General features: G+C 46.9%; 6 protein-coding genes across 6 annotated transcripts; 3 read left to right on the top strand and 3 right to left on the bottom strand.

Annotated features, from left to right (window-relative positions):
* Positions 1–2129: 2129 nt before the first annotated feature.
* Positions 2130–3837, top strand: BKA55DRAFT_666426 (uncharacterized protein; the record flags this gene model as incomplete). Its single annotated transcript, XM_046197774.1, has 10 exons — positions 2130–2347; positions 2394–2562; positions 2611–2658; positions 2708–2913; positions 2965–3002; positions 3051–3070; positions 3123–3177; positions 3223–3288; positions 3334–3558; positions 3597–3837. The coding sequence occupies exons 1-10, from the start codon at positions 2321–2323 to the stop codon at positions 3835–3837; spliced, it is 1095 nt and encodes a 364-aa protein (XP_046045562.1). The 5' UTR covers positions 2130–2320.
* A 399-nt stretch (positions 3838–4236) lies between these two features.
* On the bottom strand, positions 4237–4860 carry BKA55DRAFT_473677 (ankyrin repeat-containing domain protein; the record flags this gene model as incomplete). Its single annotated transcript, XM_046186155.1, has 1 exon — positions 4237–4860. A coding segment is annotated over one exon (624 nt), but the record flags the coding sequence as incomplete, so codon positions are not given.
* Positions 4861–8478: 3618 nt separating this feature from the next.
* BKA55DRAFT_578152 (uncharacterized protein) lies at positions 8479–9686 on the bottom strand. The gene has a single exon (XM_046193672.1). The coding sequence runs from the start codon at positions 9597–9599 to the stop codon at positions 8511–8513; it is 1089 nt and encodes a 362-aa protein (XP_046045560.1). The 5' UTR covers positions 9600–9686; the 3' UTR covers positions 8479–8510.
* Positions 9687–10650: 964 nt separating this feature from the next.
* On the bottom strand, positions 10651–12921 carry BKA55DRAFT_597150 (nucleotide-diphospho-sugar transferase; the record flags this gene model as incomplete). Its single annotated transcript, XM_046196038.1, has 3 exons — positions 10651–11141; positions 11960–12496; positions 12543–12921. The coding sequence occupies 3 exons, from the start codon at positions 12919–12921 to the stop codon at positions 10651–10653; spliced, it is 1407 nt and encodes a 468-aa protein (XP_046045559.1).
* Positions 12922–13745: 824 nt separating this feature from the next.
* Positions 13746–15855, top strand: BKA55DRAFT_578147 (aspartic peptidase domain-containing protein; the record flags this gene model as incomplete). The annotated part of the gene is made up of 1 exon (XM_046193671.1): positions 13746–15855. A coding segment is annotated over exon 1 (1382 nt), but the record flags the coding sequence as incomplete, so codon positions are not given.
* Positions 15856–16267: 412 nt separating this feature from the next.
* Positions 16268–18895, top strand: BKA55DRAFT_543217 (family 20 glycosyl hydrolase; the record flags this gene model as incomplete). The annotated part of the gene is made up of 4 exons (XM_046190566.1): positions 16268–16287; positions 16318–18672; positions 18730–18748; positions 18836–18895. 4 exons carry the CDS (start codon positions 16268–16270, stop codon positions 18893–18895), a joined length of 2454 nt encoding a protein of 817 aa, XP_046045557.1.
* Positions 18896–19432: the final 537 nt, after the last annotated feature.

The following is a 19432-nucleotide window of genomic DNA, read 5'->3' as shown; positions in this document are numbered from 1 at the left end:
GGAAGTCTCGCAAATGCGGCTGTAAATGGAAGCTTATCGCTGAGGCGCTTACGGAGGGGGCATGGCTTCTACGGCTACATGACAATCCTGAGCATCACCAGCATAATCACGGGCCTAGTGCTGCGTCATCTGCACATCCCTCTCATCGAAGATTGACTAAGGATGCTAAGGCAACTATTGAATCTACAAGTCGTCGGGTTGGCATTCGAGCCCGTGACGTACGTGCTGTTGTTCAAGACCAACACCCTGAACTCAACTTTACAAAAAGGGATATCTATAATGCTAGATCTCTTATCAATCGCGAGAAGCTAGGTGGCCTCAGCCCCACAGCAGCGCTGATCAAGCTCTTTGATGAGCAGAAGGTGCCTTATATCGTCAAGTGGGCAGATGATAATCCGAACCGTTTACTAGGCCTTGTATGGACCTTTCCGTACTGCATAGGGATGTGGAAACGATTTCCAGAGGTAATCAGCTTCGACAATACCTATAATACGAACCGGTTTAAGCTTCCACTCTTCCAAGCAACGGGTCAAACCTGTCTTAGAACAGTTTTTAATACAGCATTTGGTCTTATTGATAACGAGAAAAGAGAGGGCTTCCAATTTCTTGCAGAGAGTATCAAGCAACTTATAGAGGAGCATTCCATCCAGCAACCGGATGTGATTATTACCGACTTCGATGGTCAAATGAAAGCTGCACTCAACGACCAGTTCCCCGAGGTTCAGCAGCAGCTTTGTATCCATCACATCAACTCAAACGTCCAACTTCGAGCTAAACAAAAATGGCTAAAGAGCCCTGGCTCTAGTAGTAATAGCAGCTGTGGCTCTGATAATGAGGCTGGTAGCTCATCACAAGTTCAGCTTAGCACCGCCAACCAGCAATCTCTTTCAGCGCCAGTACAGAATGGTATTCCGCATACCTTTAATGGTGTATTTGCTATGTGGAAGCTTGTTGTATTTGCTGAAACTGAGGAGGTGCATGATAAGGCGTGGATTAATCTCTGTAAGGAATTTAACGACCAACGACCCATATTACGATATCTCTATGGCACGTATATGCCTATTCGGGCACAATGGGCACGCTGCTTTATTCAGAACTATCGCAATTTTGGCATCCGTGTGACCTCTGGTACCGAGGCAAGCAATAACAATATCAAGGGATACCTCCTAAATGGGATGAGCAACCTCTATCGACTAGTTGAAGCGATGCAGGATATGATCAAAGATCAAAGTCAGGACTTTATAGATGGCTGTGCAAGCGATGAGGTACTAACTGCACCTGAGTATCTCCGCCCTAGCGCAGAGTACTTGGGCGAGCTTCGGACTCTAGTTTCATCGAAGTGTCTCGCGTTAATTACGGCACAGTATCGACTGGCAAAGAAGGCAATGCCAACAGCTAAGAACCCATTCCCGGCTGCCCTTGGCGACTGTGTTTGCTCTGTCCCGGTTGAACTTGGTATACCATGCTACCATTCAATCTACATCAAGCTAGCTTCAGGAACTTCCTTTACAAAACAAGAGGTTCATCCACATTGGCGTATACGAGAATCATCATCTTCTAATCCATACCGAAGGATTATTGACCCAAGGATTATTATATCTCTTCGTGGAAGGCCTAGAAATACAGTATTACCCCTTCCATCGCAACTATCAATTGATGCAGCAACACAACAGGAAGAAGGGCAAACAATCCAAGTGTTGCCAGAACGAAGGCGTGGTCGACCGCGTAGGAGCTTAAATAAAAAATCGCTTGCTAGGCATGCACAGTCACGGTGCCATACTTCTACTAGAGAAGCGAGCTCCTCTCAGCGACACACGCGAAGTCAATCTAACAAACTTGGGGATGGAAAGACTACAGGTATTCGTTCAAGTGGGCGGAGATTGAGGTCTAGTGTGCGAAGAGAGAAGAGCGAATGGGAAATGATATAAAATAGCTTGGTATAAATCTGACTAGATTATGAAATGAATTAAGATACAGATTATCTTCTTTGGAATTAAAATAAAGAGGGTGACATTATGTCAAGGCGGCAGAATTTATTAGAGCTAACAATAATTTTTTAACCAATAAGAAGGCATAAAAGTCATGCGTCCGTAAGAGTCATGCGTCCCTAGTAAAACAGTCATGCGTCCCTATCAATTGCCTTAGTCATATGCAGCCGCGAATCTTCAAGGTCGCGTTGAACCGAATGTGATAGGGGCATTTGTTTTAGCTTGGGGCTCATGCAGCTTTAGCTTCTGTGATAAAGATGGAGGTGTTCCCTGCATGTTCGGATGTCCCCCTGCTCTGCTCTGTTCTGTCTTTGCCAGTTTGGTTGTAAAATATGCCTCAGATCGAAGATAGGCCGTCGGTATGTTTGGACTGTTGGGATTGCGGCAGGTGACTGATGTGATTAGTTCCTTATTGAGTCATGGACGCTTTATGTCTTCGGCACGCTTATTCTCTTCTCGCGCTTTGCAGTTCGTTTCAAGACTGTTGGATGGAGGGGTTTACAAGGCGATGATTTCTTTTCTGTTCTTGTTCTCATATTCTACGCTGTAGATGCGTTTACAGTACATCTCATCTGTAGGATCCCTTAGCTTTACATCTTCATCCTCATCACTAACTCGACAGATTACCTCGGCACCAACATCGAAGCTGGAGTCGCTGCAAAGTTACACAGTCAGTACTTCCGAACCCTTACAAAGAATTATAAACTTACAATCGAAAGCTTTAACGAAAGATGAAATCAATGAATACGAAACAGGTTCTAAACTCGAACTTTCAGCTTGGTATGCTTACACAGCCCTCATTTGGTCTCTGAAGGGAACGATGTTATGCTTCTTTTCTCGAATGACGATCGGGACGTGGCATAATATGTTTGTAAAGACTGTTTCGGTGCTGTGTGCCTTGTCTTACCTTGCTGTCTTCCTTACGGTAATCATCTCCGTCGAGTTTGGTGTTAGGGGTAGAGCTGATTGTGTGTAGATTACGTTTGGATGTTTTCCTACTCAGAAGAACTGGCAGTAAGTTTCAACGCTTATGTAGATGAGTTAAGCTGACATTGATTGAAGGGTTGTGCCTGATCCTGGAGGTTAGTTGCCCCAAGCTACAAGATATCGAAAGTGAACTAACAGCTCTCACAGAGAAATGCTCCTTCAAAATGCAGAACTTCCTCGTAACAACAGTTCTAAACGTCCTGTTCGTCAAACCACCTCACCTCAAAAGATCTATCTAACTCTCCAGTACCGACGCTCTCATCCTCGGAATTCCAATGCCTCTCCTCTGGAAACTCCAAGTCACCTTCCGCAAGTCCGTCTCCCCTCCCCTCCCCCAAACCCCCTCTAACATCCCCAGAAAACTCATCATCGGCATCCTCCTCTCCTCAGGAGCATTCGTAATCGCAGCAGCTATAACCCGCGTCGTCCTCACACTATCCGCAAATCCCTCTGCACCAACGATCAACGCATGGGGCGTTCGAGAGACCATCGTTGGAATCCTCACCGTCAACATTCCCATTCTAAGACGGATCTTCTCAAAGTCCTTTTGGAATGGAAATGCTCCGAGTGAGATTGCTTCGTCGTACCGGACGACGGCTCATGGGACGCGGGGGGTAAAAGGACGCTTACGCAGGATATTTCGGGGCCGTATGAGATTACGCCGAGTATTAATGAGGGATCGAAACCGAGTGTTAGGGGGAGCCAAGACTCGATCGTTTCGAAGACTGTAAGAATGGCTGATATTGTTGTGTCAAAGTCGTATCAGGTCAGTCATGATGTGAACACTTATGATGGGAGGTCATGGTACGGAGACCGAAACGGAGCTTCGAAAGCCTCTGTGCATGCAGAATCACCCGTTTAGATTTCCTGGACTCGTAATAGAGTAAATCCTGTGTAGATGAAGTTGAAGTGACTTGCCATTCATGATAGAAGCCGCGTGATAAGCATTCTTTGCTATTCACACACATGCTCAAACCTGATCCTTCTTTATCCCTATCCTTAGTATAATAGGGATGTTTGGTTTTATTCGGAGCAAAGTGATTTCGTAACACCTTTCTAGGCTTGGATTATATCTAACAGTAGTTTTTCGCTGTCATGGCACAGATAGCCATCCTATCCTCTGGACCACCTTGAAGTGTCCCTCAGCCGAAGCCAGAGCCAATGGGGTCTTCCCAGTCTTATCCTTTGTCCATGAATTTGCCTTGCCCTCGTTCAAAAGCAACTCGACAGCCCCTAAATGACCCTTGATTGCAGCATGTCCAAGCGCAGTCATCCCAGCATCATCCTTGGCATCAACGTCGATACCAGGTTTGCCAAGCAACACCCGAATTATCTCTTCACTCCCCTGTTGAGCTGCGTGAGATAATGGTGTAAGTCCTTCCTCATCTCGCACGGCGAGATTGGTTTGCTCCAAAGACACAAGCAGCCTGACTATGTCTGTTTGTCCATGTATGATGGCCCAGATCAGCACTGTCCTTCCTTTCTGGCCCTTCATGTTCACGGCCTGTTTATAGTTCAACAGTAGACAGGCCATGTGCCATTTACTCTGATAAGCAGCAAGCAGTAGTGGTGTACACCGGAAATTATCCATCACGTTGAGCTTTGCTTGACCTGTCTGCAGAAGCAGGCGCAACATATCCGCGTCTTCCATCCAAATACAGTTATGAACAGGTGTTCTCCCATAGATGTCCTGAGTGTTGATATCAGCCTGGGAATTATCGAGGAGATATTTTACCAAGCTTTTATTGCCGTTCAAACAAGCCAAAGAAAGTGGTGTACGGCCATCTTTATTCTTCATGGCAACGCTCGCCTTTCCAGTTGCGATCAGGGCGCTTGTAATAGGAGCTGAGCTTGCCTGAATGGCGTGATGAAGTGGTGTATTGCCGTTGGTATCAGCTATGTTCAAGTCCACTAAATCGGCTTCCAAGAATGGGGACACTGCGTCCGAGTCTAGGGTCAAACAAGCCTGGGCAAGAGGCGTAAGCCCATGGCTATCTCGGCTATTGGTAGGCGCTTTTCCTGTTGCTAGAAGCTCCCTGATCATTTGATATGATCTTTTTGTGACAGCTCTATGCAATACAGTTTTGCCGTTGGTATCAAACAGATTGATATCTACCTTGTTGGAGTTCAGCATGACTTTCAGCTTGTCCGCCCAATCCTTGTCGGTCTCAAGAATGGCCATTGTACAATCTTGAACGCTTAAAGTATCATCGTAAAGATCAAACATCAGTTTAAGAGTTGAGCAAGAATTGTATCGAAGAACCCAAGAGTATGCGGGGTCTTGACAATTGACTCTGGCAGTGACGTTGGCCACTCCTGTCCTTAATATCAGCTGAGCAATATCGTGCTGTTTCCAACGAGCAGCTTGGTGCAGAGGGGTCAGCCCAGCCAGATCTGGCATGTTAACGTCAGCGCGCCCAGTTTGCAGTATTAGCTTTGCTATTTTGAACTGCCCATATTGGGTAGCGAAGTGAAGAGGCGTCATGCCAGTGTTGTCTCTAATATTGACATCTGCTTTGTGTTCCAGGAGAAGTTTGATAACTGGAATATGTCTGTAGTTGATAGCCCACATCAGTGGAGTCCAGCCCCAGTCATCTTTCGGATTGACGTTTGTTTTCCTAGCTTCCAGAAGCACTCTCACGACATCAATATGGCCGTACGTGGCTGCGGATAATAAAAGATTTTCTCCTTCATGATCGTGTGTGTTACTGGGTATATCTCCACGTAATACCATATTAGCGATTTCGAAGTTTCCGCTTGTGGCTGCGTACGAGGTTGGTGTTCCTCCCAAGACATCGGGAAAGTCAACCCACGCGCCGGATTCAACCAGGCATTGAACAACAGATATGTGTCTATTCCAAATAGCATAGGTCAGGGGTGTCCGATTATCTGAATCAAACTCGTTGATCTTAGCTCCTCGTCGGAGTACGATTCTCAGGGACCTCGGGCCGATCGATATGCCACGAACTAGACGTTTCACGACACCATCATGGCCGTTGCCTGCTGCCCAAGACAACGCCGATCTTTGGTAAGTCTCATCCTTTTCGTTTAGCTGAGAGTATTCAGACATGAGAAGTCGCTTCACAATGACCTCGAGTCCAAAATAAGATGCGGCCATCAAGCTTGTAAACCCCGCAACGGCCCGGGCGTGTCGACTTGTCCAATAAATTGGAAACCAAGCCGCGAAGCAAGAACCTCTGACATCACATATCTCTAGTGCCACACTCGTCATCTTCTTCTGGTTATGAGATGGCAGCCCATTGAAATGATTCGCCCAGTATTTAGCAGCGTAGTTGACAAACGGGTTCCTCTTGGTATGTTTTGAGGCATGTGAGAAGTCCCTATGCCGCTGCTTCGTTGAGTGGTCCAGGAGGAGGCACCAAACACAGACATTGGTAAGAGTCACGTTAGGGTCGCCTACGAGTACTGAGTGTTTCCAGCTTAGACTGATGGGGCTGGCTGGTTCAGCGTGGTCCATGGAAATCAGAAACTCCTTAACAGTCTGGTGGAGAAGGAAGATTCGCGAGTCGTTAACGGTAACCAATCCGCAAATGTCTCTAATCTTGTCACGGAAGCGGTCCTCGGGCTCTAACTCGATCTCATCAATAGACTTGTGGTGCTGCTGAAGTTCGAGGGCAACAATCATTTCTCCCAACGTAAGAGGACGCTTTGCGGCGAGGATCAGGTGCAGCATCCTGGTTGCCTTTTCAGTACTGAAGGTTCTGCACAGTATCCTCTCGTAGGCTTCGTTAACGGTTTGAGGGAGATGTGATGTAATGTCGATAATCTTCTCTTTGTTTATGTCAAGCTCACGCTCAATCAAATCCAATGTCAGGTGCGCCCAGAGATATGTTCGATTCCGAACACACAAAAGCCGGGTCACTAGTATGCTTTTCTCATCACCTGTGAGTCTCTGCTGGACTCCGATAGTCCGGACTCTTTCTCTGATGGCGATGTCTATTTCCTTGACGATCTTTCTCATCTCAGCATCGCTCTCGCCACTGAGGCGAATGACTGGCAATTTCAAGTTCTCCAGTGGCTTGAACCCCATACTGATTTCTCGATAAGGTCGACTTGTGATGAGGAACTTCAGGTTCGGGCTCTGGCTGGAGCCATAGAGCTCACACAGAGCCTTGAAGAAATGATTCCTCTCATGTTCATTGCACTCATCGACTGCATCAACGAGACAAATTATTTCTTTACTGGAATTGCTCTCGGCAACCTTGATGAGAATTTGCCATAGCTCAACAAAAGACCCAGTTATCCATTGGCCGTTGGCATCAAATTGTAAGAGGATCTCGTCCGATAGTAGCGTTTTGTCTTGCATGAAGAGCTGCTGAAGGATGCAGCTGAGGGCACTGAGAAGACTCTTTTGATCGGCAAAATCATCCTTGAAGAAGAAATAGCAGACGATCCGAGAGTTTGTGGTCTGAATGATCGAGTCAATGAGGTGTTTGACGAGTACTGATTTCCCGCATCCAGGATCAGCAGAGACCCAGAGGATCTTTGAGGCTTCTTGGCCCAGCCATTCATGATAAAGATGATGAGAGATGAACCATTCACAGGTCCCTCGGACAGCAGAGGGATTCCGATCCTTCCGGTCGTGGTATGGGGAAGTTGCGAGACGCTTCAGGACCTGGGCCTTCCTTCTTTCTTGAGATTGATTCCCTTCGTTAAAAAGTTAGAAGACGGTGTAAGGCAAGAACGTTTTGACTTACCGTTGCCCCCATTACTTTCAACAAAATTTACATCTCCATGAAACTGACTACCGAGAAATTGGTTGCCGTTTCCTGTATTGTTATACTGAGTCCCTCCGGAAATGTTGAACTGATTTCCAGTGGTCGACACGGGAGTATCATCGCCTGGGTTGTCATCACTGTTGCATGCTTCCAATACTGTACTCGTTTGTTCTTCCACAAGCTTCGGGCTGTTCTTCATAGGTTTTCGACTAATAATATCACGTCTCGACGATTGCGGCGAGGGGTCACCTGGAATTCGGGCTGTACTCGCCATACCTCGCCTGACGACGGGTCATGTCAAACGGATAGACGATTAACAGCGAGCAAATGGGTAATCTTCTAAGCAGTCGGTATGCTTCAAGAATGGTGTTTGTTATGTGTTATCTGCAGTTGGTTCTGGCCAGGAGCTGAAGCTTATCTTGTTGTGCACCTCACTCCACTGAGAACAGGATTGGATACAGGCAGGTCTTGGTGGGTGACTGTCTACAAGGCCGGAAAAGCTACCAAAAATTGACCAAAACCTGTTTTTCCTCAATATCTGTTTTAGCGCCATTGGTTTTTCAGCTGGAGTCCTAGAACACCTTTGCCCGTCTTTAGAGGCAGTGCTTTATGTGTTGTCCAAGCAGAACGCCCTGTTGTGAAATGGTTGACAGCCTGCCTTAGTGCTGTTGGCTGATTGGATCACTAACGCCTTTTTCAACCACAAGGTGTGGTTCCCCTCTTGAGATACGACACAAACCTTCATGAGCAATGGCGAATCAATGCAGGAAACCTTCTAGATTCTCTATAAAACTAATTATTTATTTGATGGCAAACCAAAATAGACAGGCCCATCGAAGTTCCCAAAGAACTGGTTCCCCCCTCCTGTGTTGTTGTGCTGCGTCCCTCCACTCGTATTGAAAATATGGCCAGCTGTTGTTTGAAGTGATGGGGTAGCATTTGGCGTTTTCCCATCCAACTCTAGCTCAGCCACAGGCCTGACAGTTGAGTCACCCGTTCCAAGCATGGCCTCCCACCTTACCAATTCCCCCAGCAGTCTCTTGAACCCGTTTTCCTCGGCCGAGCCAAACTTCACCATGTCAGAGTGGTTTGCGTGGACGCTGAAGGCGCTGTAGCCCTCAAGCGAGGCTGATTCTTTGGCCACAATGGTGCCTACTCCAGGCATGGGCAGTTCTTCGAAGAAACAGGTGATTTGCAGAGGCCGACCACTTTCGTGAAGCTCTCGTAGCATCGATAGGAACGATGTTTGAATGAACTCGAGATATTGGTTGTTGATCTGTAAAACATCCAATATGTTGCGGTTTGTCGATTTGACTTGACCCATCGCCCAAACAGGTATTTTTGCCCAGTCAGCAGCCCATGAACCCCGGTGCGGAGTTCCAAGGAACGCAATGCCCTTGGTGCAGTTGAACACTTGCCCAAGATGAGACTTGAGACTTTGTCGTGAGATAATCAACGCTGCTTTGCAAACAATACCGCCAAAGCTGTGCACAATAAAGATAATAGGTCGATTGATGGTGTTGGAAGATGAGCGTTCAGCGGTAAGGTCGTGCAGTAAGTTATTGGCATGGTCGATTAGTCGATTTGTTGAAGAAACAGACTTCTTCACAACGTACGCATCGTAGCCGTAAGTGAGAAGACGAGCTTTGGCCAGTCGGGATGGAAGTAATTCGGCGGGCCAGGGGTTGGGTTGGCCATGGGCAGTCCAAGTCTTATCGCGATTGCCTGACAGACCGTGGATAAAACAGATGTCAACTTCTGCGTCTTCAGGACTGTGCCAGATTTTCACACCGTCTGGGAAGTCGTTTCGTGCAGGTTCCGCCACTAGGTTGCTCGTTGGACTTGAGGTTCTAGGTCGGCGCCAGACTTGACCGAAGCTCTTCATTTTTTGTATATTTGATCTGAACCAGTTCACAATGATGGCAAGGGGAAATTATTTATAAGGGTCATTGTGCCTAGAGTCTTGGCTGCTTGCCGAGCTGGGGTGTTGCTAAATAAACTAGATGCTCAGCCGCACTGGAACTTGCATTTCAACACAGCCATCAAGCACCCAGCTTTTGCGCGTTAGCTCGATGGCGGATAACAATGAGGCAGATCTGTCAGTTAGGCACTTGAGTTCAGACATATCCAGTGCAATATCCCTTGTCTCGCGTCCAAAGTTCAGAGAAGTATTGTACTTATTAATCCTCCCAAGCATCTAAACTTCCCCCGAGGAACAATCTTTGGGTCTTTGGCTGAGCGACACCCTCATCATTAGCCTACCAGCCTCGTACGGGGGCCTTGTTGCCTCTTTCGCTCAGTACTCTATGACAGCATTCAAAAGAAGACCTAAGGGCCTTGGTAATTTCAAGCGTTGCATGCAAAAGCTTCTGTCAAGCCCTGAGCTCCTGACAGCGCCTTCGCCGAAAGATGCTTTTGTTCGCAGTCTCGACATTGTCAAACTTTATTTTAGTACCGATATTATTCTAGGAATTTTGGGGTTCTTCTTTTGTGCAATTGAACATAACTTACGCCTGGTTGATGGTTTCAATGATGAGTTTGGGAATCAGAAGGGCATAATGACTTAGGTAATGAAATTGCATTGAATTCTGACCCAGGAATTGTCATTAAGAAATAAGAAATACCAAAATGAGTTGAAGATATGGCAGTAAATCGTGCAAATCAATTTTTTCAATCTGTTTAATCGCCGAGCCCTAACACTAAAAAAACAAAATTCTCAGAAACAAGTACCACTGCTAACTGCAATCCTACACAAGCTTCCTAAGTTCTTCAATCTGTCCAGCAGATTAGCCAATTCTCCTCAACCCATCTTACACTTCGCAACTTCACATTCAAGAGCTATCCATGCTCTCCCGCTCCTCAATGTTCTCAAACCAAAAGCCATCGGCGTCCCGATCAATAATCCCAGAACAGCCCTTACAGCAAGGACGGTACTCTCATCCACACTCCGGAGCAGTCTCCGGAAAAGACTCGATACTAGCTTTTCCACCATACGTGGGGATCATCTCTTTGTTGCAAGTCTTTTTACAGACCACACATTCAAGTCCGGTCTTGTAAATAGGGCACTTGCGCTTTGCGACGAAGTTTTCGGCGTAATAGTCGAAGACCTTGCGTGGCAAGCATCTTGGACACATGATGTGGCCGCAAGGAGTTACAAGAGCGATGTCGAGTTTCTCATCGGGGGATGAAATACATGTTACGTAAAGTTCATCCCAACAGACGGCGCAGATAGCTTTCATGGGTTTAGCGTTGGGATCATCGCTGAGGATGTGCTTCCGGATGTTAGGCCAGAAGCTCTCCGTCACGGTGCCTTCGGCGTTTTTGTTAGCGTGATTCTCATACTTGGGGTTCAAGGGGAAGTTGGCGTTTGCGTTTACCATTGTAATAAAGTCGAGAGTCTGGGAGCTTGCGAAGGGATGTGGTTGGGCTTCCTTGGTAGAAGACCTAGGAGTAGAAAGCTCTTTGAGTCGCTGGAAGATGTTCGTGAAGGGAGACATGATTAATAGTAGGGAGATGTTGTGTGTGATCGATAATAGCGTTGATGAGAAACTTTGATAAGATTTGCTGTGAACTGAGTGCTCGATGATGAGTGTCTAATTAGGGAGGGTGAGTGTGATTACATACGCTATTCAGCAGCGATGGATGTTACTTGAATCTGTTCATTTGTTCTGACAGAGGCTTTACGTGTTTTCTCGTTTATTTGATGTTCCTTTGTGGCTCACTGCTATGAAGTTGTGATATCTCTGAACGTGCGAAGTGATCGAAGATGAGGACATTTCATTTGCGAAAGGTGCTGTCTGGCCAGAGGTCTTCCAATTTCTCCACGAAATATGCGAAGGACACGAAATATGTCCCAAGAATCGGTGTGAACAATTTATGATTCAGGGCGAAAACCCCCCGATAATGTTCAGCTGAGCTCTATGTTCTGTTTGCCATTATCTGAGCAATCACTTTTGACGCCAAGTTGCTTAACCCTAACACATCATATTCAATGCCCCTTCTCGCGAACAAGTACAAACTCCATTCAGATGTCGTGGTACTTTGACATATTCCTTCCAATTCTCAAACTCTAGATCAACATTGTTCCACTTGTGGTTGACTCTCTTGTCTCTACACGATAATCGCAGATTTCCTAGAAATTACCCATCAGTATGCGGAAAGAAAGGTAACTGAAAGGAGTTGTACAAACCTTCCTCTTCGTTCTGAAGTCAGTGTACAGAGAATTCCAAATTATCCTCGCCGTACAGTCCTCTTCTCCGCTTGTTCTTCGTGAACAATTCGGTTGTGCCCCAAGACGCTCGTCCTCAGGCGTAGGTTTCCAAGGTTTTGGCAGCGGCCAGTCCGAAAAGTGAATTAGTTTAGCCTCGCTATACGCCGTAGCAGGATCCCACGTTTCAAGCTCTGAACCAAGATAATGAGCATGGTCGTCGTTGCGAAATTCCCCGCTTAGGAGGTCGTAGCGATGGTGGGGAAAGATCAAAGCGCTGTCGCCGTAGAGCTGGTTGACGATTTCCATGTCGTACTCGCCAGATTTCACCGACTGCATTCTTTCCATGATGCGGAAGAATTCTTTCTCGGAAGGTTGGATGAGCATGACTTGGGATGAGAGGATCTTTTCGGGAGATATCCAGTATGCTCGAGGCATGGCCACTGGTGCGGCTGGTAGGAAGAACAGCTCATCCATGGGTTGTAAGAGGACAGAATCTGAGTCGATGGACAGGACGCGGTCATACTTCGTCTGGTTGAAGGCTAGAAGCTTGGTGTAGGAGTCGGCCCAAGTTACTGGAATCGTTAGTACCGTGGCCAAGATCACCCAAAGGTTTCTTACCATCGCCAGCCCAGCGCGTCTGGATAGTAATAGGAACAATCTTGACATTGTACTCATCACGTGACTTGTTCAGTAGATAAGCATCGCTTGAGTTCTCCATCTCTGGCTCAAGCATGCTCTCAGGGACCATCATAACACGATCAGGTAGACTTCCAAGACGCTGCAGAGCTTCGAAGAATATCAGCGAGTTGCACAGATACTCGCTGTTGGTGACATATTGTGTATATGCGAAACGTGACCAGTCGATATCGGGTGAGTTGTGATGCGATGACGAAAATGCTGAATGAGACGCGAAGTCTTGGTATTGGTTGAGATAGAAGAGGAGGAGGAGGATGGTGAGAGCAGCGAAGAGGCTTGAGCGAGTGCGTTTGGATGTCATGATTGACGGCATGGAGAGTAATAGGGAGTGTGTGGAGTTAGTTGACTTGATCTAAAAGAGTGCCATGTCCAGAGGACATAAGTCCCGAGTTTATGTTATGATTTCAGGTTTCTTTCAAGATTTTCTCAATGACAAAGACGAGTAGTTACATATTTTAAACAGCGTCATCCTCCAAGAACAAGCTTTCATTTAAAATACATCTAATTTCTAAATTAAAACAACACAGCACATGAAAGAACGTAGCAACAGCGCAAAATTACAAAGAAGCCTGTTCATCACCAAGATCATCCATGTTCACATCCTTGACGTCGCAACCGTTGTTAACCATTAGCGCTTGCAGCGGGCCAAAGAACCGATAAGCGCTGAGTTAGCCAATCATGTGGTGGTTCATCAGATCATCAAATGCAAATGTTCGCTAATCCACAGGGGCCCCACTGCAATTCAGCACCCTATCACTGCGGAAGATTAGGCGCTGGGCGGATAAATAGTTTATGGTTCTTGAGGGTTGTTTCAGGTTGTGTCGGGAGGTGGCGGGATCAGCCGCGTTCTTCGGCTCTTGGATAGAGGCTTGTGATGTTTGTACTAAATCTCATAGTCTATCATCGTGAGCTGTGCCTTGAGCTCTTCAGTCAATCTTTCTTTCTATTGATCAAGTATAAGATTGCGGAATATAATGGACCTCACATACTCTGGATCTTCAATGAGCCGCGATGCGACACTTCCCCCGGAACTACGGTGTTGGCGAAGCGCACTGATTCACAAGTGACAAGATATAAATATCAATTACAAGGACTCGGGCACCCCGGTAGTTGTTACGGAATAATTTCCCGCATACAAAGGTCCTAGTGCATACCGGGATAGAAAGCCTACAGCACTGTTTATGCATGTTGGTCGTTCTCTTACACTACCAAGTGGGCCAATGCAAGTTCATCAGCCCGCGATAGGTTCATCAACCGGATAGCCTTCCATAACCCGGTCATGATGTTGGCTGTGCCTTGCAGCAACCCATTTCCACTTCCTGCTCCAACCGCCCACCCTCTTATCTTCTTGTTTCCCTAAGCCTCTCTCTTTCTTGCATGTTCTGATCGTGTTGGTTCCAGCAATATTTCATTTCCTTTCTGTCTTACTTCACGAACCAACACGATTGTCTCGTCACGCCACTCTCAACGGCGGGTCGTAGACCATGGTCTGGACACTCTTCTTTCTCTTCACTTTTACATACGCCATCCGCACTCCGAGAGAAGTCGAATGGTCTGATGAAACTTACGGACCAGATGGACCATGGAACGCTGTCAAAGTTCAGATTGGATCCAAAGATCAATCTCTAGCGCTTTTTCCTGGGGGTACTTGGGAGACGTGGGTGATCAGCGATGATTATTGTGAAGGCGAAACGTGCTTTGCTTCGAAAGCAGGGACTTACACGAAGAACACTGGGTATCGGAATGAGAGGAATCATTCGGTTGAGCTGAATGATTTCATGCAGGGCGTTAAACTCAAGGGTGATACAGGAGTTCGGTACAGAGATGATATCGTCATCAATGGCATTAATGTCACTAATGCGAGCATCGCTCTTCTTAACGATGCAAAGATCAAATATCCCAATGGTAAAGCGGTGCCTTTGTCCGTGGGATGCCTAGGCGTAGGCGCCCCAAATTCCATCAACCAATCTTTCGGCCAACCCGATAAAAAGTCCTCTTTCAACGCGAGTCTTCTACCTGGATTTCTATGGGACAGGGACTTGACATCCGCAAACAGCTTTGGCATGCACATTGGGTCACCTGATCCTTGGATTCCTGGGTCTCTTGTGTTTGGTGGTTATGACAGGGCCCGTATTATCGGAAACGTGCTCATTACACCGGGAAGTCCTAGAGAGGGAGGTATTGAACTCCATGATATCGCTATCGAGGGTTTCGGAAAGAACCCGCCAAAAGCGAAGGAGGGTCTTCTCGCAAAGGGGAATTATACTTTGAGCAAGGGTCTTAACGTCACGATCGATGGTTGTTCGCCATATTTGACCCTTCCAAAGTCTACTTGTGACAGTATCGCCGAACATCTTCCTGTCACCTTTGACAAAGATCTTGGTCTTTATTTATGGGATACTGAATCAGAAGACTACGAAAGGATTGTCAACTCGGCTACAGCTCTATCGTTTGCCTTCTCCGAGGGAGACATAACTGATCTCACCAAGATTCGAGTCCCACTCATGCATCTCAACCTCACACTCTCGGAGCCCATCGTTGAGAGTCCAGTTCCCTACTTCCCGTGTCATGTCAACGACAATGAGCGATACGTTCTCGGGCGTGCTTTTCTTCAAGATGCTTTCGTCGGCGCAAATTGGGGCCCTAATGTTAACAGATGGTGGTTAGCTCAAGCACCAGGTCCCAGACTCCAAGGGGCTCGAGTCGTCCAAGCTAGTGGATCCGATGACATGAGCGTTGAAAACAGTGATGGCCAATTTGGGACGAATGCTTGGGAGATGTCGTGGGCTGGTGCATGGGACGATGAAGCAGCGCCATTGAGCACTCCGAGCAAAAAAGCTCCGAAGGCGGAAAAGGACGAGGATGAAAAGAAACCATTTATGCCGACAGCTTCACAGGTTGGAATGGGGATTGGTTTTGGCTCTGCCTTTGGACTTGTACTTCTTGGCGTTGGCGTTTTCATCTGGCGACGGAAACGCAGAAGTCACCCGCCGAAAGTCACGATGAAGAAGAAGCCATTCGATGGGTTTTCTATAGATTGGCCGCCGAGTGATCTTCCACCGCAGGAGATGCATGTTCCTAGACATAAGTTGCCGCCGTATGAGATGTCGGCGGATGAGAGGCGCATATATGAGTTGTATGCTCATCATGTACAGCAGAAGAGGCCGCTGATGGAGAGATATGAGTTGCCTTAAGTTTAAGCGTTGTGGAAAAGAAAATTGGTTTGGTCTTTTGGGTATTGATAACTATGTTAGAATAGATAATCATTTATGAGATTGAACTGTTGTGTTTTTGTCGTCCGATGTAATAAATTAACCATGATCGAGCACTTGACCCAAAACTTGATTTACACTTCCATTTCGGCCTTTCGTCTCCTGAATCTCATGAACCATGCGTTTCAATCCTATATAGCCAGCCTAAAGTTTAACCTTATGGCCAGCATGTAGTCATGTAGCAATCCTATATAGCGTGGGGTTTTAATGAACCTAACGGCGGGCTGCTGATAGCATCGTGAACTTAAAGCGTCTTACAAGTTTTGAAGATTGGACGGTCATAAATTGAAACAAGACCAGGGTAGCCAACTTAAAGACCAAGCTTAAACAAGAAGGTGTGCCTCGGGATCTTTTGCGAATGGATGATAAGAACTCATGGTTACAGTTACATCCGCGTATGTTACAATCAAGTAACGTCCCCGCAGTTGTTGCGGAGTCGAGACCAGATCTCACCATGATCGACAAAGAGGAGAAGTGATCAGTACGACACCACCATTGAATTATAATGAGAGTCAAGAACTTGCATTCTGCATCGTGGGCGTTCTGTACAGTGGCGCCATGTTGAAGAAATCTCTGGTGGCAGGTATTCTGCTTGCTACTACTGTAGCACAAGACCTCATTCCTCCGATTTTTGAGACAGCTGATTCTTTTGTGGAAGAGACTTGGGCTGCTGATTCAAGTCCGAAGGTCATATATATCGATGAGGAATTTGCGTCTGTGTCGGATAAAAATGGTCTCTCTCTGATTCCGCCTACCGCCCACGAGTTTGCAACTACGTTTCAAGATGATCTTGTCAAGATCACAGGTTCCAACTGGACACTGAAGCGCGTTGATGCACTTCCTGCCAATTCCAGTGGTATTTCACTTGGCTCCTACACCGGGGAATCTTCTGACCTCACATATGAGAACGGAAAATCGACATCAGAAGGCTACGAGATCATCATCAACTCCAACCGCGTCTTCATCGGCGGATCAGGCGCTCGAGGAATGTGGTGGGGAACCAGAACATTTCTTCAACTTCTCCTCGCTGGCAATGGGACGATTACGAGTACTCTTGGTCGAGATGCTCCGGCTTATGCTACGAGAGGATATATGCTTGATGCGGGGAGAAAGTGGTACTCGAAGGATTTTCTGAAGGAACTTTGCAGCTATGCTTCGTTCTTCAAGATAAATGAGTTTCACTATCATCTCAGTGATAATTATCCACTAAATCGTGGCAAGAATGAGAGTTGGCGGGATGTTTACTCGCATTTTTCGCTGTTGCCGGAGGATAAATCGCTGAGGGGTATTCTTCATGGACGTGAGAACGAGACACTGTCGAAAGACGACTTCATGGAACTACAGAGTCACTGCGCGTCTCGAGGAGTAACAGTCGTTCCAGAGATTGAGGCACCAGGTCACTCTTTGTATCTCACCAAGTGGAAACCCGAACTGGCTTTGGCAAAGAAGGACTTGTTGAATCTGACACATCCGGATACCTTACCAATAGTACAGAGTATCTGGAAAGAGTTTCTACCGTGGTTCAAGACGAAGGAAGTTCATATTGGCGCTGACGAGTACGACGCTGAGCTTGCAGATGACTACATCACCTTCGTCAACAAAATGAGCCGTTTCATCAACTCTACAGCCAACAAGCGAAGTCGAATCTGGGGTACACACGAACCATCAAAACGAAACCAAACCATCGATAAAAACGTCGTCATTCAGCACTGGCAGTACGGTCAATCAGACCCCCTGCACCTCGTCAAAGATGGCTACGATGTTATCAACTCAGAAGACTGGTGGGCCTACACAAGTCTCAAAAACGACCACATGCCAATTCTACCCGCGCGATACCCGCAGTTCTTTAACGAGAGTCGTGTTTTCAACTTTGCAGACAAACAGGAGTGGCAGTGGACGCCGGCTGATTTTAACCCCGTGAACACGAGTCTGCAACTCAAGAGTGATGAGGAGAGATTGAGGGGTGCTACGTTGGCTGCGTGGAATGATAACGGCCCTGATGCGACTACTCAACTTGAAGCGTATTACTCTATGCGGAGGGGTATAGCTGTTGTAGGAGCGCGGGCGTGGAGTGGAAGTCGAGGACCGAAGTTGTTGGAGGAGACGAGTGATACTAATGTTGACTTTTACTCTCCTCGGGCTCCAGATCAGAATCTCGATAGGGTACTATCTCTTGAGGGAAATGGTACGCTGGTATCATGGACTCGCTCAGATGCTGATGGAAAGGAAGTTCATCTTGGTCAGGGTAGCAAGGGGATGAACTACACCCTCACACTCTCCATCACTAGTCCTTTTACCCTCTCCGGCCCTGATAACACTCTATCCTTCGATAAGGAAGGAAATCTTGTCTTCACCGCTGATGGATTGGAGTATCCCCTTCGCAGTGTTACCAAAGATGACGCCCTAGATCTTGACCCCGGAGCTCCAGGTCGTATCTGGGTGAACACCTCATCCACGCACAAACCTGTCAAGGTCTCTACTCCTGTTAATATCACTTTGGTGACGGATGTTCTCCATGGAACGGTTGTCTTCATCGATAGTGAAGTGGTAGGAAGATTTGAGGTCTTTGTGTATGGCGGGAGGAATACGCAGTTTAGCTGGAGTCAGATGGCGTTTGTTGCACCGCTGGATAGGATTGAGGGAGGTTTGGAGCGTCTTATCTTGACTGGATCTTCCAACTTTATGGGAACAAGTGGGACAGGTGGGAAAGAGCCTGCTGACGTTCCTCAGGGAAGTAGTGCTGCTCGATGCTTCGCCTCGTCCGCGTTTATCACGTTAGGGTTAGTCATTGGGGGGTTGTTATTCATCTTCTCGTAAGCTACCAACTGGTCGGTTAGTTTCTCGTCTATAGTATATGTAAGGTTCGAAAAGGATTGAGTCGATTCGGTCTGGGTCTTGGAGTGGACACGAGTGACGAGGGCTATATATTTGACAAGTCTTCAGGTAAATCAAGCAGCAGCCATTCAAGAAACTTACAACTCATCTCTCCGACTTGGAATCTAGAATCTATTGAGCTGAAAGGCTTTACGCGCGAATAATGGAATGTCAAGGCATTCATGACTTGGTCAATGTCCTGGTTCAAGCACATATTATGCAAGTCTTGACGAATCCCAATCCTATCAGTCGCAACCCTCAGTATATTAGAAATCCAACAGGCCACTCCAGTTCTACGACTTTCATCAATTAGGTAGCCTGCAGGACAAGTTGCTGCGCCACAATTACAAACGCCGACTTCAGCGTCATGAAAAGGCAAGAATAGCGAGGTCAGGAACATGGGTCGTAAACTCGGGGAGTATACCATCTCGAACATTAACGAGTATTCCGGCCCGAGAAAAGTAACCGTGTCTCGAAATAAACTAAATTCATAGAATGATCAGACCGCAAGAACAAGTCCGAGATATGAATGTGATAGAGAATGGTGTTGGTGAAGCATATAAAGGATCCGGGGACTGGTAAACAGTCTGTATGGGTTGCAGCTGGACGACTCAAATGTGCTAAGGGCAAGTGTCGGGCTTGGGATACTGGTGCTGGAGATTACGG

This window comes from Fusarium redolens (genome assembly GCF_020744475.1).
Source record: "Fusarium redolens strain MPI-CAGE-AT-0023 chromosome Unknown BKA55scaffold_15, whole genome shotgun sequence".
Classification (NCBI taxonomy): domain Eukaryota; kingdom Fungi; phylum Ascomycota; class Sordariomycetes; order Hypocreales; family Nectriaceae; genus Fusarium; species Fusarium redolens.
Note: the sequence above shows the minus strand (reverse complement) of the source record. Positions and strands in the feature narration are given on the sequence as shown.